The sequence below is a fragment of the Geospiza fortis genome, unplaced genomic scaffold (genome assembly GCF_000277835.1).
Source record: "Geospiza fortis unplaced genomic scaffold, GeoFor_1.0 scaffold405, whole genome shotgun sequence".
NCBI classification, from domain to species: Eukaryota; Metazoa; Chordata; class Aves; order Passeriformes; family Thraupidae; genus Geospiza; species Geospiza fortis.
Genome location: NW_005054415.1, coordinates 1186725 through 1211945, shown reverse-complemented (window position 1 = coordinate 1211945; position 25221 = coordinate 1186725). Strand labels below are relative to the sequence as shown.

The window sequence follows — 25221 nt, the reverse complement described above, 5'->3', positions numbered from 1 at the left end:
ACCACAACAAAGAGGTCCCATCATAATCACACAACACTCCTAACCCTCTGGGCTACACCTCAGGGAATTCACAACTTGCTTTCCACTACATTGTAGAAAACAGGAAAAGGTACAAGAAGACTATTCCCTGAAGTTCTTGACACATGGTAAGATTCCCCACTAAAATGTGAGAAGGAAAACTACACTTTTCTCAGGAAGAACAAGACAACAGAAGCAGAGGTGGCAAACCACAGGGCCAGGAGTAAGGATTAATGCAGTGTGGAACAGATCCCCACCAGAGAGACCTGTCCTCAACACAGATATTTGACAGGCAAAGGTTGTCAGAGTTAGTGCAGTACAACATCACTGAAGCTCCTGAAACAGAGCCTGCCTTGGAACTGGCAAGAACAACCCGGGAGTAGAACCTGCTCCTTGTTTTAACTATGCTTCTGTTAGTGAGAGTGTGATCTGTGGAAACCTGAAAGAATCAATTTGTTAAAGGGGAAAAAAATCCCCAAACCAAAACCAAGAACAAAGGATGCACTTTGACTGACTCCAGTCACCTGGGTGCAAATCGTTTGCTGCCTCTCAAGGCCCGTGCAATCAGAATTATCCAGAGCCACAAAAAGGCAAAACAGAGAAGTTACAGTGCAATTAAAATGAAAGTCACTGTATGCAAGTAAAATAAACAGCCCCAAATAGCTTCAGCATGATAGACCTCAAAACACCTGGTTGATCTTCCGACTTGAAACCAATTCCCTTCAGCAGCCATGGGCACCCGTCCCCTGCCGAGTTCAAAGGCAGCTCCTCTCAGTTGTAACAAGCCCGGCTGAGAGCTGCCAAGTGCCCCACACTCCACTGTGGAAACACAGTTTCATATTACATAAACATTCCTGGCACCTTTAAAAGCCAAATCACTTTCACCTCAGGTTTAGACCCCTTGTCGCAACACTGCGTTTCTGATTCTTTCATACCTTTGAAGCATTTACCAGTCTCTTAGCTCCCAGCTTACATTGCTGGAAAACTTTCATTTGTAGACCAAGGGAAAAAAATATCAATACTTGGTTTCTTGCCACATATTAATACTTCCCTGTCCCACACTGCCTAACATAACATCTTTATGTGAGGATGTGCTCTGCTTAGTTAAGAGCCATGGAAACCTTCCGTGCATTAGTCACGGTGCCTAGAACCAAGTGCTAACCTTTATGGCATGCCAAGAACTACTTGGGAACAAGCACAGACTTTGCTGGTACAGTGGAGCTCCAGCTACTCTGGCACCAACCATGTTGACAGGTGTCTTCCAACGTTCAAATGTCAAGGCACTGTTAATTGCAATTTATCATGCCTTTCCTGTCTGCAAATGTCTGCTACTTGAGGTAGAATATAAAATAGGCCTAGAAAAAGAGTTATAGCTGTGGGGAAAAAAAAATAGGAAAAAAGAAAAGTCACCTCCCCAGAAGGCACAAAAGCAACACCTGAACTACCCATGGGAAACCTACCACCCCCTAATCTGCTTTAAAACAATAAAATATAAAATTGTACCAGAGTGAGACGGAAAAGAACACTCCAGCCATGCTGTAAGGTGCCTGCATGGTCTTTGAATCATCAACTGAGGGAACACAAAGCTCATTACTTTGGTGCTGACAGCACCAAAAGGCTGGAGTGCAGAGATGAATATTTGTGCTATTTTTTGCTGGTGCCAGAATATCTTCCTCCTCACCAAGACAGACAACCCACTAGCTGGGTGACTGCATGTTTCCATACTCACATTAATGAAAACACTCCCTACAGAAACAAAATCTGCCAACTGCACACAATGTCTGACAGTTATATGATGTTCTACAGATGCAAGCCTACAAGGAAATAACCCATAGGACTCATCACCCTCCTCCTCCTGCCATGTGACCAGATGGATTTCCCAAGTAGCAGGTCAGGGTTATTCCACTTTGGAGACCTGGGCACTGAAGATCAAGCATTGCAGAACCTGTCACAGGCATCTTTTACATTAGCCAGATTTATCCATGTGCAATAGTACATGAAAGTCAGTCTAAAGATTTGATTATATGGTAGCTGGCCTAATAAATAAAGGGTTAAACTGAAAGCTTCCTCTTACTATGCATTTCAGATCCTGCAGAGAAATAACCATCATTTGATTCTCTCCAAACCTGGAAATAAGTGTCACTAATCACCTCACATGGAGCACTGACAGCAAGGCACTGATTTGTGCCACTTCTGCTGCCTCCTGTACCCACTACAAACACTGGGAGCAATAAACATGCATCAGATGACACTATTTGGTCCACAGGTTATTTTTCTACCATAATTATGTCAGTACAGTGAAACTTTAAAATACAAAGGACTTACTTCAAATTTCAGTTGCTTCTTGGAACTTGTGCGTGTGTCACTTTCTTTTTCTGCTTTCTTTTCATCTCCACTGCAAACTCCATCTGTCTTCTCTGGAGGCAAAGCCACTGCGAAAAGCATATTTAAGAAAAAATGCTTATAAGGAAATGTCAAAGCAGTCTCATATTTGCAAATCTGTCTTTATATTTAGGGTGAAATTGATATCAGCACACTTGTATGAGAGGATCATTATACTTGATTTGCTTTTGTGTTCACTACACATCTGGGATAATTTCAGCAGACAATCTACCAACAGCTTTTGGTACACAGCCTCTCCTACAAACATCACTAGAGTCACAGGAAGTTCAAACACACTATTATGAGAATATAAAATAGCAGAACTGTTACTGCAAATAAGTTGAATAATTTGCAAAATATTGAAAGTTTCTGACATATTGCAAAAACCCATCACATTCACCAGCAGTGAGTGAAGTAATGAAGCTGAAATAAAGCCCTCATTCTGTTCCAGTTTCACTCTTCAAACACACACAAAGTTTAGTACCTTCCAAGAAGGCAACACTATCTGCCAAAAAGGTTAAGCTGCATTTTTTCAATGCATGAAATAGCATATTTCACTCAAGTTTCGAGTTAAAACATCAGACACTTGCATAAATCAATAGCACTCATAAAGTGCATCAATATTAATATCTATCACAACATATATCAGATATACAACAGAAAGATATATGCTTCTCATGTGGATTAAAAGACAAAGGTCTAGAACTTAACAGCTGTTCCTTGGGCTTCTGCAGGGGCATTCAGCCTTGCACATGATGAAACCCTGTATCTGAAGAAAACTAATTCTATCTTCATTAGCATTTTGAAAATATACACAAACTTTTTAACCCTACCCTCAGACTTTTAGACATGATTTTTTATACATCCACACACCTCTGCCAACATTATGCCCTCACTCCATTATATATAGCAGCAATCCTTCCAACTCCCCAAAACCCAACAATGTTGCAAAAACATGAGTCTTAAAGTCAGCATTTTCTTCTCCTGCACTGCAGCGTTTGCATCCACCCAAAGCCTTTATCCTAATGCCATGTCAGGAACTGTTTCTTGGGGATGCCTTTGGCAGTAGCATCTCATTAAGTGCCAGTTCAATCAAGTCAGATTCCTTACAAAAAAGGTGACTGATGATCCCCTCCAGTTCAGGGTGACCCATTTCAGACTGGGTTTACTGGCTCTCCTGGTGTCCCACACTGCTGAGCTTCCTCCCAACCATTCTTCCAAGAAAGCAAGTCACTAACATGCTAGAAGTTAAGATACTTCATTAGCCATTTTCCAGGACTTTCTTTCATGTTTAAAATAGAAAATAGCTTCAAGAAACCAACCAACCAACAACACCAACAAAAAACCAAAAGCAACCACCAAAACACAAACCAAAATAAAACTCTTACAACTCCCATTACCATTGCTTCATACTCTCAGAAATTCCAGTAGATTTCTGCCCCAACATTCACACTGTCACACTGTACTACATTTGTTTGTTTAAATTTAACATTATTGTATTACTTTTGTTTGTTTGTTTTCAAAACTGTGGTATGCAATATAAGATGGATGTACAGTAAAGAAAAGGGAATAAATTTGAAATGCTGACCTTGGGTATTTCCTGTCTTGTGATACTTACTGGTGGTTTCGAGGTTATACTAACACCAGCTTCCCAATACACACATGTAATTTGCATGATACCAATTTGATGGTGTTTATTGTACACATAATGACATGTTGATATGCTTTGATTTCTACTCTAAGTCGTGTTAGGATTCCTTACACCAAACACAAGCTAAGTAGGAAGGTCAGACAAAAGAAGACAAAGTTGCTTCACAGCAGTTTCTTCCCTGATTCTTTTAAGCTGATGTTGTTGGATGAGCAGGGACTGCTTCTTAGGAGGCTTTTGTATAGTGTTTATCACAGGTAAGACAGGTGTTAAAATAAATATTATTTCCAATACTTTGAAGTATATCTGATAAAGTGCTGTTTGCTTTATGCTCACTTTGCCCTTTGAACATAACTCTACATTCCCAGAAGTTCAAAACTAAGGTGACAAAAACACCCCCATACTACAAAAGACATTTGTTTGTCTACTTCAGTCCAGCTTTGTTGCTACATTCTAAAATCAACAAGAAATGAAAAAGTAACCTGGGCCTTCATAACAAGGACAGTTACACTGATAATGGTTCTTCACAGCTATTAGACACAGCCCCAGATTTTCAGTGCCTCATCTGCACCAGTGACTGGTTTTCCACAAGCAGTTATAACCTGATAAAAACTTCTGTAAAAGAAGCTTTTGCAATCCCACCCAGCCTTGCTCCAAGGAATGTGAAATAAATGAAAGCTGGGCTGGTATGACCCCTAGCTTCTTTGGGACAGTGAACAGCCATTTGGAAAAAAAACAACATCCACTTCTGTTATCACACATTTTTTAAATATTTAAAAGTACACGATGGCCAAAAGACTTCTACAGTTATCTTCTATCTGTCGAGAGTCAGCATCCCAAATGACAATCCCAAATGACAATGGCATGGCAGACTGCATTAGGCACAGCACTGTGAGGCAGATCCTGCAGGAGGTGGCTGTTCCTTGCCTCAGCGCCCTTTGTTGGGTTTTCTGTCAAAACAAAGTGTCCAACAGAGCATTCCCTCCTTCCCACCACCATGCTCCTGCACTGAGCTGAAAGCCACTGGCATTAGAGCACCAGAGCCCAGCAGGTGCTTCAGAGAGGACCAGCACAGTCACCTTCTGCTGAAGGAGCAGCCCTTCCTTCCCCTGGTATGGTTAACAGACTTTCTGGATGTACAGTTTGTGTGTTCAGATAGGAAGCTTTCACTTTAATGTATAATTTATGTAACAGAGGAAAAAACGTGCACTGACAAATTAGTCTTCTCAAAAAACAAGGGTTCAACTACTGGAGAAGGAGGGGATACATCTTGCAGTACACTCCTTGGGAGAGTTTAAATACTGTATGCCAGAAATTATCCTCTTTGAGCTTCGCTGACCTTTGATCTGAAGAACTTATTGGCCTTGCTGCTCCAGGGAATTATCCTTTGAAATCAGTTACTCATTTTGGAGCTCGAATGAAATGGGGAAATCTGGTGATCTCATCCTGATGTCAAGTTTCGTTCAGCAAAGAAAAATGAAATCTAACTGAAGAAATTTTAAAGGGCAATATAGAGATACTACAATAATATTAACAAATGATCAAACAATGTGTCTGTGCATATATCCCCATATGCCTTATCCAAACCCAATGAACATTTAAAAATACATACTGTTTTGTCTGAGAAGAGAAGAAGTGTTTGGTATCTTGCTGCTATACTTAGTTTTGACTATTGACATGTGCTCAATTTCATGAGGGATACAAACACATGCAGAGCCTACTTATAAATAAAATGAGAATGTCTGCTTGGGACAGTTAAAACTGGCAGCCTGTAAAGAGAGATCCACCAGTGAGCCGCATGCCAAGGTTTCAGATATATTCACAATGTGAACTTCCTTTCAGCTCTGCCAATGATATTAAACCAGACCAGACAAGATAGCTATCTCAAAGGACTGTGGAGAATTAATAGACTTGTGTTTCCAAAGTCTAGGCCATCAGGAATAGGTCTGCATACAATACATCATCTGTGCAAAAATACTTACTTACCTCCCTGCTCAGATAACAAGTCCTGACAAAAAGAACGTGCTACATAGACAAATACACAGAGAAACAAACCCTTGTTTTGGGAATCCACAACTGGAGGGGAAAAACAGAATATGTATTGCTTCTCATGGGAATAACCATATGCTCTCAAAAACAATGTTCCCTAACAGAATGTTTCATGAATTGAAATATTGCATATGTTTTCTTTATTATGTTCTTTTCTTGTTCATTATTAATGGTCTTGTATTCACTTCTATAACCTTAAGACACTATAAAAATGGGTCTGGACAATATTTGAAATTGGAAAGACAATAAAGGAAAAAATATTAACTTGGAAAAATTGTGAAATACCATTCTTTCACGAAAAACAAACTGACTGGCTTAAGTGTATTAGCAGATGTTCCTCTCTACAATTGTTAATTACTACCACCCAATTGCTCATAATTGAAGTGGGGGAGGAAAAGAGTAAGAGAATGAGCACCAGTTTAAAGATATTAAGATTCATCCCAGAAGAATTAAGCCTTTCTTCAGGGTTGTTTTTTTGTGGGTTTTTTTCATTCCTAAGGAAAGGGGGTAATAATTCAAAATGCTGCTTAGGAATCACCAAAATATCCCAGAAATGAGGTAAACTGATTGCTGCGCTCTGTGTATTGAATGAAGTCAGAATAGTAAAAGCTTCAGGCAGAAAAAATATCTTTCTCTTGCCTCCATCCTGCATCTGACAATAAGGGAGAAAAAATAAAGCACCAAAATACAGCTGCACTCAGGTGGAAAAGTGAGTGTTACAACTTTCACCCTCACTCAGGTGGCATGTCATTCCATGTTTCTAAAAGGCTCATTCCAGCAAAGGACCATGTGCTTTGTCAAATGATCTGCCTTCTCAAATAAGGACAGCTTCACTCTAGTTTTCAACCATACTTTGCATTTTAGTCAGATGGATTAACAGGATCTTGAGGCCAGAACCAAAGGGTACAACTCAGAACAACCTCCAAGTCTGGGCTACCAACTCCAAATTTTGCACAGCAGTTAGGAGAACTCAGGCTAAATAGACAAACAACTTCAGAACCTCCTTGGAAGGACAGCCTTTCCCAAAGGTATGTGATTGTTGTGTCACCTTATCTCAAAAAGCACAACTATGGGAGAAGCTGTGCAATTCCACAGTGGTGAATTATGACTGGACATTACCAGTGATGTCAGGGTCATTACTGAGAGAAACCAGAGTGAAGGTAAAATTGGAGAATTGACAAAAATGCCACCTATGAAAGTCAGCACCTGCCACACATGAAACCAAACCTTTGAAGTGCAATATTATTAGCCTTCCTCTCATTTTGGATAGAGTGGATTACACAGTAATTCCTTAAAACTACTACCAGAAGAAAAGGGACAGAATTATCTGTACATGGGGAAAAGAACAACAAACCAGACATTAGAACCAGAGACATGTGAGGGAGTAGGATAAAAGTAAGATTTAAAAATTAAAGATTATTAAGACAAGGAGGGGAAGTCATAAGCACGTCTAGAACAGTCAAATTGAACTTCAGCAGCAGAATTTGACAGGTGGGATTGAGCATCCAAGAGCTGGCCTAGCTCAGTAGTGAAATTCCTATGGACATCAACAGGGTCAGGGTTTCCCTTCCAATTTACAGACCTAGCAGATGCAGGAGGACTTAAGAGACTATGAGAACCAAAGGGATAGAAAGAGAATTCATTTCATTGTTTTATCTGAGGTCTCTGATGTCTAAGTTATCTGCCAACATTTTTCTCATTGCAAACATAATAAACATTCATTCATAACTGACATTCCTCACTGACTGCACAACAACCAGAGCAATGACAACCATCTTTGAAAGTCTAAATTGAGGAGAAGTCCTTTAATTAACAATTACATTCACATTCAGATTTCACTTTTAAGTTCTCCTGGAGGCCATGGATTAAGAAACATCACCCCCATCATTAAGCACACTTTGTTTTATTCCACTGATTTGACTGAAATTTACCGCTGATGGAGATAACTTCGCTTGAGCAAAGGCTCTCTTCTCCAGTGGCAAATGAACACAGGGAGAACAGGATCAGGGAGGAACATTCCTGTTCCACAGCCACCAGAACAAACACACAGAAAAACAGGCTCGTCCTGGGGCAGTGCCAGAAGCATGTATTTAGCTTTCCCTGACTGAAAGCTGAAGCTGATGAATTAGACACACCCTCCAAAACAACAAAGATCAAGCTGCCTTCTCTGAAACTTAATGTAGGAAAATTAATTGTCCATTTTACGTCCAGTGGGACAAGTCAAAACCAATTCAGAGGGAGCTGTACTAGCAGTGCCTCCTACCAATCTGGGATGGGTATTTCAACCTGAAAATGTGGAGAGAACCCATGTTCTATTTCATGGTTTCTTGTTGACAGAACACAAATTAAAGACTCAACTGCAAACCATAGGGGAAAAGAAGTCACAATGTCACAAGATCTACTGCCAGCACCTGACCAGGAGCAGACAGAGCAGAGGGGTGGTGACTCAGACTTTGGGACAGCTTGCAAAAAAAAAAAAAAAAGAAAACAAGAAAACCCAACCAAACCAAACCAAATCCCAACAAAAACAGACAACCAAAATATGTTTTAAATATTCAGACATGGTTATAATTGACAAGACACTACTAGGACAGTGAGGAATAGCTAAACTGAAATTCACTCAGAAATTCAGAGAACAGTTTCTCTCCCAAATGAAATGTAGTCAAACTCACAAGTCTGTGCAACATCACCTCCCTTAAAGGTTCAATTCCTTTTGCCAATCCCAATAATTTGACTTTTCTAAGTAGAAGTACTTCCAAACTTTGATGCAGATTCACAGGTTTCTATCTAGGTCTGGCTTTTTTCGTTTGGTGGTTTTGTTTTTGGTTTTTTTTCCTATTATGTTGGGAAGAGGGGGGTGCATTTTTTTACTATTTCCTTACAAGGAAGGTTTTGTACTAAAGATGCAGATACAAAAGATTATATGGTTTTTCTCTGCTAGCCAGGGTGTAACTCATACATGCATAAACACTAAACCTAGATTTCCCACACTCTATCTGGAGTGAGTTTGCTAAAAGCAGGGAGTTTGCTGAATTTTGCCAGATTATGATTTCCTTTTCCAATTAGTTCCCCAACTGGCTGTATTTCATCAACAGAAACTGCCAGATTAAATGCTTTACTTGACCATCTTCACCCAAAACACTTTCATGTTCAGTTCTCAAGCTTCAAAATACCTTTTGGATGAAGATCAGACAGCACTAAACAGAATTACTAATTAATTAAGCAAAGTTAAATTTTAAACACTGTTTGTTGTGTTAGCCAAAAGCCTGAACAGAACAGTCCTTTTTTTTCCCTTCCCCATTGGAGATCAAAGAAGATAATTTCTCATTCCCCACCCCTAGTTAAAAAAAAAAGATGATGAAAGCAGGGAAGAATCTCCATTAGCTTTGGTCAGAATAGCTCAGGATGATACCTGTAGAAACAAGGTTTTTGTTTGATCAGTGGACATATCGAAACCCACATGAACAGAAAGCCATCTGTTGTATCATTTAACTTGGTATGTGTTCCTTAAGTGAAAACTGTCAGTGTCATATGGACCACTTACCACTTTCTTACAGTGCTGTATGTCCCAGGGCTCTGAATGGGCCTCTGAAGTGTTGAATTCAGCTACTGAACATGGACAGATGGGGACATCAACTGATCACTTGTGACTTAAAAGAAAAAAGATCTCTCTTCTCTAAAGCTGGTCCTACACTGATTTTAGTTAGGAACTGGTAACAATTGTGCTTTTTAAAAATCCATTCTCAGTGTAAGTTGCAGACATGCACACTCATATGGAATTTTCTATCTTAAATTTCCTTTGCCTTTGTCTCTTTGGATTTTTCCCCCTGAGATTCACAAGGAAAGGAAAAGAAGAAAAGAACCCAGCCCCTGCATAACCCTTTATTCAAATGAAGGTTGAGTAGGTAATGTTATTAATAATGCAGTCTTTGATATTAAGTCGCTCCCATCTAACTTGGTTCCTCAATAAGAAAAATGTGCTTCCACCACCTTTGCTGTGATAATAGGGTCTCTAAAGGTATCTGAACTGTAATTTTCAATTCATCAGAATTGCTTCCCATGAGGGTGAATGTCACTCTGACCCTCACAGCACTAACCTGTTAGAGAGAGCAATGTTGTCGACCTACGCTGTAACACTATTTTGGCTGTGATGAATTGTTACAGATCTGACAACTCTTTAATAGTTAATATTTAGTAGCAGGTTCAGTGTTCCCATCCTCACAGCCATTCCCATATTACTCTGGGGGGTGGGGGGAGGAGAATGGAGAATGATCCACAAACAGGAGGAAAGCATTTATTGTGATTAATATCAGAAGTCCAGCATATACATGTGCACATATGTCTCTTTTCATATTTCTGCATGGGTGAGGAATAGTACTGAGATAATACATCACATACTGCTAAACATGCAGAGAAATAAATTTTATCAAGGCTTGACCCAACCACCTGAAGTCTGAAGAGTACACAGGATCTCATCAGAGAAACAATTCCTACAGAGCAAAGGCAGGTGTCTGCTCACCATTGAGACTAAGGACCTCAGCCAGAGATGGAAGCCCACATACTGCTCAAACACAGAAAAGGAGATGGTTTGGAACATCATTTGGAACACCCTTTCAGGAGAAGCCAGCCCTTCCTGTTGCTCCAGAGAGCTCACATCTTTGTAACTCAAGATTCAGCTTCCCACTCTGAGCTAACCCTCTGGTGGAAGATCTGTGATATTCTCCTAGACACTGTCACTGTGAATTTACCTTCAGATGTAGCATCTTGGAATCTGGGGAGCAGTAAGATGTGCTAGAGGGGCTGGCAGCTGTCCCTGCAGGGCACAGGAGCTGGCACAGAGCAGCTCCCAGGGGTCCTGCAGGAGCACAGGGAGCGGATTGGTCTGAATCCCACTCTGCCAGCCATGTCCTACCACACCTGGATGGCTCCACTCTCTTCAAAGGCTCCTCAAAATACCAAAACAAGGGTCTGCAGCACCACACTTCAGCTTTATGCCTCCACATCCTTAGGATGGACGGTAACTCCCTCCTAAAAATATCTTCCATGCACAGAGTCCAGGGCTGCCTTGGCTTCCCCCAGCAACTCCCGTGCCAGCACAGAGCCCGGAGTGCAGCCCTGGCTGCCAGGCACAGAAATGCTCTCCACTCCTCCAGGGCCCTCTCAAAATTCCTTGGGTAGTGGCTCTTTTACTTCTGGATATTTCAGGCTACAATTACTATTCCTTTCCTCTCTTTCTGTTACCTTTACAGTTTTAAATCCTTTTTGGTACAAAGTTGAGAACTCTGGATGACGTATTTTATGGGTAAAAGGACCTGGATTGCTGGATCAGATTTATAAAGCAAGAAAAAACTGATTGCTGGTAGTTTTGGGTTGGTATTTTTTTTTGGTTTTTTTTTGTAGACTGGGGGTTGGGACTTTCCATCTAACAAGAGCAGCTGGACTCCAAGCTCTTTCAAGAGCAGAAATGTTGCTTCAGGTTCATTTCCACAACCCCACAGTGCTGCATTTATTATTTGCTTTTACTCACAAACTAGTTGTGGTTACAAAAAAAAAGCTTGTCTTCCAAACAAATGACATTTTATCTCTTTCTCCACAGGAGAATAAGGTTGACTGCTACTTGTGCTTTGAGGTTTGGATATGATTGAGATGAAACATCTGTTAAGAAAAAAGGTGTGGGGGGACTTTTTTCTGCTAAAAATATCATGCCTTTTTTTTTTCCACCAAACTTGAAACATGTGATGAAATTCAACTTTTAAAATATAACCCTGGAGCTACTTGAAACTATAAAAGTCTCCTCAGTATCTGAGGCAAGTCAGAATTTCCACTGTTCAAGCTGGGCTTTTATGAAGAGCAGACTTTAGAAAAACCTGTAATCTGTCTAGGTACCAAAGGGCACTTGTTCTGCCTGGTGAGGTAAAACTTTGGGTTTCTGTAGCTACTGCAGCAGAAGTGGAGTTGAAACACCAAAAGGACCCTGATACACACTTTGAATTTGGAACAGCAACTGGCAAAGCAACATGCTTGTCATGGAAATGGCCTCCACAGCTCTGCATCCACACACCCCAGTGCTTGCCAGGCTCAGAGCATTGCTGGGGCTAAACTTACCCAGCACAAGGCTCAGGCTTCTGTCTAACTCTGCATCCATCAGGCAGGCCAACTGCATGAAACAACCGCTCCTAAACTCAGTCCCAGAAATGCAAGAACCATTCAATCCTGTCATAATGTGTGTCCACACATGAGGCACTCCAAGACATGAAATCCCTACGGGCAGGACAGAAGGGCCTGGACAGAATCATGCACAAGGCATCTAAACAAAAACCCTCTGCAGAATGCTACCAAACCCCAGCAAAGGCAGCACTCAAGCTCAGTTGCCTGCCTCTGCCACAGGTCAGTGAAACACAAGAAAAATTACAACATCAGGAATATTTGGGAGTTGCAGCAGGACATATTGCCTATTAAATGCAGTGTTCAATGTTTTTAAAAATGAATGCAGTGTTTCATGTAAAGGCAAGGGATCTGAAACATATATGTTGTCTTCTGAAATATCAAAGGCCAAAACTTCTTTCATTTATAAGGGCAAAAAACTGGAATAACTCTAGGAACACCAGCATGAGAGTGTTATCTAGTCCAAAATCTCTGACTGGAAATATGCACTGGCTTCACATGGATTAAAAAAAAAATATAAAAAAAGAAAAGAAAAGAGAGAGTCACAAGAGAGTCAGAGAAGAATGGCATTTTGAATCACTTTTCAAAAATATGTTTAATAAAATCTCCATGAACTGTGGTCAAAGCTACAAGAAAAATAACTGGTAATAATCGTTGCTGGGAAATTAAAAGTAGAAAAGGACCTTTGTTCAAGTAGAATAAATGAAACCACTGGTATTCATCATGTTTCCAGAGAGATTGTTTTCAAACTCCTGACTTGTTCCCATATTTCATTCTTTGTTCTTGGTGGTGGATGTCCTGGGGCAAAGCTGCAGTACATTATTACACTGCTGCCATGTACAGTAATGCAGCTCTATATGAGCCCACAGACAGGGGCTCCTCTCTCCAGGTGCAGCCTCTCCCCAGGCACAGCTGAGCTCACCCAGCAGTGCTGAGGCAGGAGGGCAGGACAGCCCCAGGCAGGGCAGGGGCAGGGCTTGCCAGCTGTGCCACAGCTGGAGCAGAGCTGTGCCCAGCCTGCCTCACCCCGCACTGTGTGACAGTGACCCAGCCCAGCCCAACCAGCAGGCAGTGAGCCCAGAGCACTGACCCAGCCCTTCCCAGCTGCATGGACACACCACAAGCCCCACAGCCCTGGCACCATTTCTCAGTTCTGCTGCAGGGAACCTTCCCTCGAGCTCCACTCACTGAGTGAGCAGCCTGCTGGGAGCTGACAGCCCAACACCCACCACGATGCCTCCTTCACCTCTGGGATGCCAAAGGCAAACCCAAGAGCCCTCCTGCCTTCTATGAGATCTCCCTTTTGGCCTTCCATTCTTCTGCTTCCCACATGCATCCTGGTGGTCTGGCTCTCACATGCTGTGAGAGAAGCAGCTTGAGAGATCTGTAGATGTAGATTTACCAACAGGTGAGTTTTTTGCCTCCTACCAAACTACTTCATGACTACCCCAGAGCTGAGAATAAAACAATATTCTTATTGTTAATTGACTATTTTTTAAAATGACCATTCAGGAAGATCATTAGCTTCTCCACAGCAGAAGGAAAATTGCCAGTCTTAGGTAGATGGAAAGAACATGGAAAACCAATATTATTATAAATACTATGCCCATAATATTATTTTAAAGCTTTCCATATTTAAGATATTCATTAAGGATCAACTCTTTGCTTTTTCTGAGGGGCTTGTTCACTTCCCTATTAACATTTGGCTTTCTTCAGCTATCATAAAGAATATAGACCACTTGTAAGTTTGGAAGGCTTTCTTGAGTACTGTACTTCGTAACTCTCTCTCTATCATATTCTAAGGGACAGACATGGTTGCAGAAAATCCCAGGCTTCATTCTCAGCCTGCTCCTGAACCAAACATGCAACTTGCCTGTGTTCAATGTAACAACTTTCCAGCTGCGTAGAATGATCTGAACACAGAGATTAACGTGAAACTACTACTTACAGCAGGTATGATCTTCCCAGCCTAATGCCGAGGAATCTAACCCAGAACACTCTCAAACCATGGACAAAACACATCATCTATCACAGCCTGTTAGGCAGCACCAGTAGGAGCTGGTGGGTGTCAGCTAAAGAGAGTGACATGCTCCGTGCAGGGAACACAGGGAGGAGAGCACATGCTCTCCACACAGCAGCAGCTCAGTGAGGAGGAAAGCTCACCCTCTGAGGTGTCCTAACAGCCCACTTTTCACTGCCTTTCTGTGCTCTGCTTGCCAACATGGGTGGGAGCTGTTAGACACACTGTAAAGGTTCATTTGGAAACACCTGGAGACCACTAACTCATTACACACAGGCCATGGGCAACCCTTGGATGGCAGCAGTCTTTCATCACTACTGACCTGGCTGCACTTGAAACAGCAGCTCCAGAAGTAAAAGCTTCTGATCCAAATACCAACCCCCCTCAACTGGAACAGCTAATGTTAAGAAACACTTGTACAATTTTATATTTTTTTAATTTTTTTTTTAAGTGCCTCATGCCGTAAGATTTTCCTCCCACTCATGGCAAGCAGCCTACCTGCTTCTTATAATTTCCTGGATCTGTGCACAACCACAGGAAAACTTCTGCTAATCCTACCAGTCTCATGTTCTTTGGTGACTTTTATTCTAACTGCCAAACTAAGCAGTTTTCTCTTGGCACTCTCCCCTGCTCCTTCCTCCCCACACCCTCACGTCCTTCGCTGCTCCTTCCAGCCCACAGTACCCAGCTTATCAGCTGCCAGCCTCAGCAGGGACCTGCTGCTTGTCACATACTGCTGGCTGCTGCCAGTGGGTCACCCCGTGGCCAAAGACATTTTTCAGAGTTGTTCCATGTCACATTGAGTAGTAGGAAAGGATACAGCAGAAACCTCTTGGGAGCTGAAGAAAATACAGCCAGTGAGCAAGTGATCAGCAGCCTGAGGTGGTCACATAGCATGTACTCATGCACAGCAAAACTATGGTAAGTGCACAGCATTAACAGCAAGTCCTTAAAATGCAGAGTTCCCATATAACATCCCAGAAGGCTGACCACAAGAGCACTTTTAAGGTAGAATTATCAACACTCTATTTGCAATGTCAGGGATAAATAGGTATTCTGTTTAAGAACCTGAGAGAGAAGGGACCATCGTTTTCTGCAAAGCACCAAGACTGCATCAATGGTACCACACAGGTAATAACAGTGGTGCCAACATAAAGAAAATGTGCCTGTGTGCAAGATGCAATCTATGCCTTTTCTATAAATATACTGGAATGTCATGTATATAAAATACAAAAAATATTTAAGCATTAGAAAAATAAAAACTCTTATAATTGAAAGCATTAACTAGGGAGAGGAATGCCATTTGAAATAGCTGCCTTTTATTACCTACTCACAGCTCAGTTTAGAACAATACATTAATTTATTAGAGTTAAGAGATTAACAAAGTATGGTAAAAAGTGTCTCCCAGCCAAGTAGAAGGTTAGCTAAAACTAGCTAAAATGCTTGTTCAAGTTTTCATTTCCTGACAAGTTTATAAACAATTTGGGCCCAAGTACCATACCTTATCACCCTTCCTCTGAGCTGACAACCCAACAAATATTCTTCCAATTACTAATTTTAGAGAAAACTCCAGGAACTAAAGCCTTCACTGAATCTTTCCTGAATGGAGAGAGAGGAAAGGCAGCAGCCTCATACAGCAGCAGCCCCACTGTGGGGTGCACTGGGCAGGGATGCTCCCCCATGCCTCCCTCCCTGCTGCTGCAGCCCCAGCCAAGGGAAGCATCCCCCTGGAAGTCAACGTCTCCCAACCCTGGGATGTCTGGGATCAGTGTGGAGGGGGAAGCACGTGCAGCTGGGGGGTCAGGCAGGCTGTCAGAGCTGGGCATAAGATCAGCAGCCTTAAACCACCAGTTCATTCTTTGTTATTGGTCCCTTGTTTGCTTATCAGTTCTTATTAAAGTCAAAACTAACACAGCTCCTCATGCTGGAGCACTGCTTAACCACACCTCAGCTCCCACTCAACCACAGATGCTGGGAAGGAAGACGTGAAGGACAGAGTGCACACACCAGTAAAATGTTGGAAAACATATAACAATGTTAGGAATATAATGAATAACTTTCCTGCTTTGCTGAATACAGAATGCTTTAATTGCAGGTTTAAAAATTACATAACAGCTTGTAAATATGTGAAAAGTGCAACAAGTAGCTCTTGTACAGATCTGCTAGATTTTTTTAAAGCAACAACATGTGCTTTGAACTCTGTTGGAGGGCTTTCCAATATTAATGGGCAAGAAGATGATCTGAAAAACTTGTCCTTTCTGGTACCAGAACAGGGAACATCTTACATGTAGGGCTTTAGATACATCTGTCTTAGGAAACATATATAAAAACTTGGATTTGTTGATTCAGGCCAAGCTCTGTCAGTACTTTCAGCAGGGCTTTGGATATCATGTTCAGATAAGGCACCAGGAAGGCTTGGATCTTCTCCAGTCTTCTGTTGAGAGAATAATAATCAAGACATCACCCTTGGCTGACAAATGAAACAGGGAACGGATTGCTATCAGTGTAAGAGGCAGCTCCTCTGACAGCTACAGGACTAGATTGATCTCAAGAGATGCAAGACTTCTGATTAATAGAAATACTTAGGTCATACTTTTCAAGAGAACAGTGACATGAGAAATCACATTATTGCATAAATAGTTGGGACAATAGCTTAGGCATCAAGGTGAAGCTCAAGACTTCACTGAACTCCAAAAGGCAGCTGTATCCCAGAGGGCTACAAAGAGCTTGTACTGGGACAAGAAGAAATCACCCCTTTATACAATCAGTCTGCATCAGAGGACTGCATCAGGAGTTCCTTCCTGAGCTGAACTTTCCGAAGTTTTTAAATGCCCAAGTGACATGATGGAGAAACCTCAGTTCATTTCAGAGAGACATGGAGGCGTCAAGATAAGAAAGCTCTCCTGGTCTACAAATTATAGCTGCAAAAATTTCTAAAAGGGTCCAGGGAAAGGAGGTGAAAGAAGTTCTGGAAAACAAGAGCAGGACTCTCCAACAATTCATTAGAAGCTTACTTATGCCTAGGAGAGTTGAGGGAGAAGTGGGATGTCATTATTGAGCACTCAAATAGCAGATGTCTTTCTGAACCACCTGCTTGTCTCCATGGCAGAAGAGTGACTTGCCATTTGATCCTGCACTCAATTCCTGCCTGCCATTTTAGCTTCTCCACCGACAAAAACTGGGAAATATCTCCTAATGTCTGTGCTAGTTTTTGTGACTTCTTCCAGAGCCACCCCCAGCCATTCAGTTCTGGTAACCCATTATTCTAGCTAGGGACCAGGGAGGGAAAATGGGAGCTCCTTTGTATGTGAAGGGTGATGAAGCATCTCCTTCCTGTGCATAAACTGGGGGACAAGGGACTTTGAGCATGAGACACTCCTACACAGCCACAGCAGATCGCACAAGTACTCCAAGTCTGCCAAGTGGAAGGCTCTGAAATGCACTGGGAAATCACCCGGAATGCAAGATGCAAACAAATCCACTGAAGAACCTATATCCAGCATGCCCAGTTGTTGTGTTATTAATGAAAGTGGAAGAAGGAAAACAGAGCAAGAGCAATATGAGACTGAGGTTTCCATTGGTGTCTCTTATCTAAGGAATCAGTCTCTCAACTGACCACATAAGAGAAAATCCAGAAATTTCAATTTAGCGACCTGCCCAGCAGCAGAATCAAAGGCAGGTGGTGGCTATAACAGACAATGCTGGTCAAACCGTTTCTCTCTGCACAGCACTCAATAACAGAGTTGCTGCTATTGAGTTCTAACCTCTTGTCATGCAGCAACATTGAGTCAACAATCCGCTCTCATGGCTTAATGCTTTTGATGTTTACTTTGTTCTTTGTATAGTTCAAAAGAAAGCACTAATGCACCAGTCCTCTTACCAAATACAATCTTAATCCCAGAATCCCGAGCCTTTTGCTGTTGGCCAGTTAAGTCTGTTAAGACGAAAGGATTTGATCAAGCTTTACATAACAACACAGAAGTTAAATCCAGCAAAGAGAGTTCTTTTTATCTGTACTGCTCAGACAGCTAAGAGAGGGAAAAAGAAAAGAGAGGGAGTGAAAAAAAAGGTAATGAACTTGGCTATGTAAAACAAAATAAGGAATTCAATTATTTCTCTTATTGCCACTTTGCCTTTTCAGTGAGAGTCTTCTAAAAACTCAGATTTATTTTCCAATAAAGTTCCTGAGAAAGAAGGCTCTAACATTCCCCTAAACCAGAACTGTGGAACTTGCTGTGCTTTTTCTGCAAATCTGAGAAATGTTTCTTCTTCATCCCTACCATGTATTTATGAAGACAGAATGCAGTTCACTGATGCATGGTATTTGGTAGGGCATGGTATTTGCCATGGTCCTCTCTGAGCTTAGTCTAACCAACCATTTCCTGGGTTACAGATCCCTGTCTCTAAAGCTGTTGGTGATTTTGATGTTATCTCATGACACATGAGCATATATTCATGCAGCACATGTGTTATACCAGTACATATGTAAAGATCACAAGACAGCAAAATGGAGACAGAACAACTATTTTAGATAAAAAGATCAATCTATGTTCTAGCATATTAATTAAATTTTCCCACAGAAACATTTCTATGCAAGAAGAGGTACCACAGTTGCCATCTTGTACCTAAGAATTCAATCTGTGCCCTATCAAAGATCTCAAATCCTGTTTCAGCTTCACTTTATCTAATACCACAATTTTGTGCTAGTACTAGCACAATCATTAAAGTATGATGCAAGTAAAAGGTTACACAAAAAAAGGATGATTTAACACCATGATTGTTGTATTTTCTGATAATTATAAGATTTTCAATATCTGAATGAAATAGAAAGTGGTTAACACTGTCGCCAGCATGGAAAGCACAGCCTGGAGATCTGAGAGCAGAAGAGATGAGGAGCAAGCCTTGACAACTTGCATGCATTGCCTGAGCACAGGGTGGGAACAGTCATCTTCCTCCCAGCTGGAAAGATGCCACAGAACAGATCTTCCATGGTGACAGCACACAAAGGATCGACCACTGCTGGTATCTAAATCTGGTCTTCACTACTCAGCTACCTCATAACAAAGGAGACTCATCAGAAGCAATCATGTGAAACTGCTGACAGACTGAAATTACAGTCACCTAAAAGGCTTTACATTCTAATAAAAAGAATCTTGCTGCTGACTAGTTCGAAAATATTATATATTGAACATTATGTTTGCTATGCAAGATAATGCCACACAACAAAGAAAAATAATTAGAGGCAAGAAAAGATAGAATGAGACCAAGAAAATGAAATTATTCACCTTGCTGACATTTAATATCCTGTCTGAAGTAGTTTCTCCTATAATTCTAAAACTAAAATCCTACCTTATGTCCTAGTAAGGGAAGATTGGAAAACTGTGGTGAAGTTAAATACAAAACCATTCAACAAACACTGTCTCCATCATGGCAAGTATAGTCTGCCTTTGTGATTAACAGTAGCTTTACAAGCACCAGCCAAAATTCCTGTTATGGCACACATGAGACATGCAGTCTTTGTAAACTACAGAGAGGAGAGAAACTTGTAATCCAAGACTCACAGTGAATTAACACATTGCACAGGTAAGGAACTGGAAGGCAGACATCCTTAACAGAATCTTTCATGTTCTGGTTGTACAAAAGCTTTTAATACCAGAAACAAATGATTGGATTATAAAAGTATAGAAATTTCCAGATTAAGCTTGACATGGTTCATTGCTCTAAATAAACTGGGCATACTGTTTCCACTAGTGTGTAATATAAATCCAGCACACAGCCCATGCAACCTCTTGTTATACTAGAGAGTTTCTGAAGTCTCATTTCCTTGAAAGGAATGAGCAACAAATTAATCTCCTGCACTCAGAACCCCCACTTGTCCCTGAAGCTCAAGGCACCCTGGATGTGTTCTCTGGCAGAATGCAGCATCCACACTCACAGGCACCAACGTCCTTCCCACAACAGTGATTCCATCTCAACTGACTGATCACAGAGGAGGAGATGAGATGGAAAGAGAAACTGTCGGAGGCAATAATGATTCCATTCATATTCAAGAAAAATGTGTTGAGTAATAGTCTCCAGTCCTTACTAGAAATTAACATGGGAGTTTCTAAGGCTGGTTTGTGCAAGCCAGAAGGGAGTGCAGTGTCTCACACAACCCAGAGCTTACAGCTTCACTCATTTTCCACCTCTGCCAGGGACAGTGACATCCATCACTCCTACCAATGTCAGAAGACATACCTGGAGATAATGGTGAGACCCTGAATTAAAACACTTGGTCCCTGTGATTCAGTTGGGTGACTTTTTCCAACACAAGTAGTAGCAGATACAGAAATAATATCCTATTTCCATCTTAACAGTTTTTTCAGGCAAATGACACATCAGTAGATCAAGAACTGCACTCTAAATACACACATTCTCACACATATTTATTCACTAACTTATTCCAATACTCCTTTATATTAACCAAAAAATGTTGTTTTTAAATACCTTCTAGATGAAAGTGTTCATCACCAATAGTGTCTCTGTAGCCTTCCCCAGATAAGTCCTGTTTAAAATAAAACAAAATAGATTAACTACAAATACACTACATAGAAAATGTTGAGGTGTTAACAATATGCATTTATTATTGCCAGAATTAATTTATAACATGAATGAGAACACAGAAACTGTTTTCCAGGAAAGTCAATCACCTTATTAGAGGCAGTCAATGCATTTGCTGCTATTTTACAATGCTCTGGACATACTTCTGGACAAAAATTTGGTGAAGATGAATTGACTATACAGGGGAAAGAAAAAAAAGATCATATTTAAGTAATTTTATAAAGTAATATTTAGTCTTTCAATGTTCTTTCAATCAAGCAAGATTTAAAAACTTCAAATGGAAATGATAAAGGAGAAATAAGCCCTTCACTACCCACAGAGGAATGTCATCACTTGGTTCCACCAACAAACAGAAAACTTCCATATGCCAGAGGTCACCCAAGAAAAGCAGATAACAAATTCTGACAAGCTGCCTGAGCCTTCAGTTCTGAAATTAATGGAATTCTGTCAACCCCAGTATGTCTAGAACAATACAGAAGCAGATGCCATAGATATGCAGACAAACTTATCTCAGACCCAAAAAACATTTCTCCAGTGGTGCTGATGCAGTTATAAAGAGCATCAGTGGAGCTAATCTCAGTTAAAATACTCTGAGGAGCATTCTTACTCTCTTCTTAACAAACCCTTCCAGCTCCATCACCCCAGCCCAGCTGAACCACAAGCAATGGCAGCTCTCCTCATCTCCTGGCTGCTCTCAGCCATTCCCAAGCTTTGGCAGCACCAGTGTCACCGACCTTACACTGCAGTCCAGCTCCCTGGATTCTCCCCAAACACCCTCTGCCTCTGATAAAGTTATGGTGACAAAGAAGGATATGGGCCCAAAAAACTGGAGTGCTGCACTCACAGTCATTCCAGCTGCATCTGCAAAAACAGACCAGCAGCACAGAGCCAGAACTCTCAGCATCAGCCTGTGGGCTGGAAGTTGACCTTGGAGAGCTTTTAGTAGAAGATAAGGATAAGGGAGTAACCTATGAAAATTAATGTCTGGTTGTATTCATTAGTTTTATTGTTAAGGAATTTGATCACGATAAAGGCAGTTCATCTCTTTTTCTTGAAAAAGCTGGCAGAGGTTCTTCATCTTCCACATGCCCAAATGTTATCCTTTGAGATCAGTTATAACAGAGTAACTAAGCCACAAGAGCATATCTTAGGAATCCTTCAGTATCAATTTCTGCAGCAGCATGTTAAAAATTAGATTTCACTAACAATACTGGATACCTAGCCCAGGAATCATGAAAATATTGCCTCTTCACAATCACACCCCTGAAGTAAAGTTAGACCTTGCAGGACAAATGTTTCTGAGAAAGGCTGGCAAACTGGCCTGAATGCTGGGATACAGCACAGCACAATAATGCTATAAAAACTGACATTCTGGATTTATCTTTCCAGGTAGAACATCACAAAAACCCCTACTTTTGTTCCTGTAAAAAAACTCTCTTTTTCTGGGCATGTGCTGATTAATATCAACCATTACCCTAAAAATTATGGAAGGAACAAACAGAGAACGAAAAGAAGACACAAAATGTTGGCATGACACATCATATTGCTGCAAAAAGATGATTTTTTAGGACCACCTAAAAGTTAGTACACATTTCTTTGTTTGATCAAATTCCCTCATGTCACAATTTTCCATTAAGCTGTGAGAGCATACCTTGCCTGCTCCCATAGATAATGATATATAGAAGTGACTCTGCTCTCCCACAATGCCAAATATTGAATAATTGTTTCATTTGGGGTTTTCTTGTGTTGGAATTCCCACTCTCCTTGGGGGAAAAAACCTATTTTCTGTATTTCTGATCAGCAGCTATGCAATGGGTAGGTACTTGTGGTGTATCTCTGAGAATACAATCAGATGGTAGCTTTCATCTCCTAAAATTTTAGCTAGGCAAGCATTGCATCTGGGTATCAAACATTGCCTGTTAAAATGTCATTAATCTCACACTCTACAAAACTCACAAGTCATTAATTGTTGTGATTTTTCATATGTCAAAAGACATCACTTTAAAACAAGCATACATTTGTTGATGAAAAATGCACTATCAAGTAACTCAAAGGAAAACAGTGGAAGACTGGGAGTGTAAAACAGCAGAGTGAAGCATTAATATTCATTACACTAGCTTCCTTATTTCCTCACTTTTAATCATTACTTGGGTCTTAAGCAAATATGTTTTATATTCCAGTCTAGTTTCACTCCTTCTCTAGCTCCTAGTTATTTAAGTTAAAGTAGTAACTTAATGCAAGCAAATTTCCACTAAGTGTTTCTGCCTTAAACCAAATTATTATAAATTAACACATTCTAAAAAGTGTTTTTCATGCTGTTGAACCATCATATAACTGCTAGACAGCACATAAATTGACAATCCATCCTGAAACTGATGAGAGTATCGTTTGAACAGTTAGTGACACCTTTAAGCAGACTTCCTCAGCTCCCATTCAAAGGTATTCCTCTGTGGAAGATTCTGACATGTATTATCTTTGATAGACAGACATGTATCTGAGAAGGGTGTGGGCAACTCTTAAGATTTTGCAGTGAAAAAAATGCAGGAGAAAAATATATTCTCTCTCATTCATCTTATCATCATTAACTTTTCTGTCAAAAAAACTGCAAGAGAGTTACCTGAGTATTTTTAGCACCACTGAGATAGATGTTGCAACCTGGATAAATACCAGAATGCACCTGCCTGAGAAAAGGTTACTGGGCAGTGTATGTGAACTCACACAACAGAAAAGTATAAAAGCTGATCAATCATGAGGGAAAACAATTCTGACTGCAGCTCTTCCTGCATAATATTCTCCCAGTGACCCACACAAATTCCCTTGGAGGAGATAAAACAGTGCATCTACTCCCAGCAACACAAATTCATAAAGTGGGCTGGAGTGAAAGAAAAGGCTCAATGGGTAAAACAGAACTCACAGCTCAAGAAGTTCCAGTGGGAGGCAATCACTACAGCCAGGCAGGAATATTTGACAGTGGGGACAAGTGTGTTCAAGCACAAGGAGGACACAGTCTCGAGGGGATGAAAAAGTCAGGAACAGCTTTGCATTCAGCCAGGCTCTGCCACAGGGCCCTCAGCACCCACCACGGCAGGAGCAGAGCCCAAACAGCAACAACATTTGGGTCACAGGCAGCTGTATATCACTGTCCTGACACAGTGCTTTAAATCACAGCACTGCCTTTTCAAACTGCAACACTGAGTCATGAAACAACCAAAACCAGATGTACCCTGTGAAATACTACATAAATGAGGTCAGCGAGCACTTGAAAGAATAAAGAAAAGAAACATTTACACAGAAGGATTATTCCAGCATGCCATGGCTATGGGTTGCTGGACAGGAACCCATCTCGAGTAAGTGTTTCTACATCACAAGGAGTTTCCAGATAAAGAAGTTGGCCATTGTTGGCTATCCACACTGCTCACAGTGAATGACTAAGATTCAAACATGTGCTTCTCAACCCAGAACAGCTGCCTGGCCTGGCTAGAAAGGAACTTGTGCCCCACACATCCCACCACTCTTGATAGGTGCTGCTGTACTCAGCTCAGATTTAAGAGTGTGGTGGGGGAGAGAAGAGTTAATTAGTGCAACTCCCTCAGAAGGAGGAGTTGCATACATGAGGAGAAAAAACACCTTTAAAAGCTCCCACACCCCAGGGCTTTTATTCAGCTGGGTACAAGTCCAGCAATCATCACTGACTTCCCACCTTTGCTGTGCAATCAGACATCAATGAATTCTAACTCAATAGAAATTTTATTTTTTTAACTTCAACTTCAGCCCTACCTGCCCTGTGCAGTCTTCTTCCTGATACAAGTCTCTGGAGACAAAGGCCAGGCCCTCACTCTGGGGCTTCCAGCCATTGACTTCCTTCTCACCAGCCATCTGAAAATGCTGCAAATGTCAAATACTGACCCTTCATTCTGCCTACCTCACCTTTGCTGGCTGCTTCTGCCTCGAGGCTGAGCTTGACTGCACCTTCCAGGCTCTGCACAGGTCTATTTGTGGTCACATCCCCCAGTCCTGCCTCCCAGTCCCTACATCCACTGGTTGCTCCAACCTTGCTCTGCACTGTTACCCCCTCCCTGCCCTGGCTCTGCCTTTCCATGTCACCCCCACAACACCCAGCACATTTATGGCACACAAGAGCCAAAGCCTCTGATAGGAACCAATGTGTATTTCAGCAGCCTGTGCCTGACCTAACACAATGCTCAGTACAGTTTTGCTCCAGTGTTAAGTACAGACAGATACATCCATACATGTATGAGATATTTCAAAGGATAACCTTTGATTTAAGAGGGTTATCATGATAACAAGCATATTTTTAAAGCCTGGGCCCCCCTCTCCT

The 25221-nt window shown here is 41.2% G+C and overlaps 1 protein-coding gene across 1 annotated transcript in view; it reads right to left on the bottom strand.

Moving 5' to 3' along the window:
* Positions 1-24981, bottom strand: part of NKD1 (NKD inhibitor of WNT signaling pathway 1) — a 41968-nt gene extending 16987 nt beyond the window's left edge. Inside the window, exons 1-4 of the mRNA XM_031061479.1 lie at positions 24810-24981; positions 20972-21057; positions 20769-20826; positions 2344-2450 (exon numbers count right to left, since the gene is read on the bottom strand). Of these exons, the coding sequence (XP_030917339.1) occupies positions 2344-2450; positions 20769-20826; positions 20972-21057; positions 24810-24981 (423 nt within the window). The remainder of the gene's footprint in view (positions 1-2343; positions 2451-20768; positions 20827-20971; positions 21058-24809) is intronic.
* Positions 24982-25221: the final 240 nt, after the last annotated feature.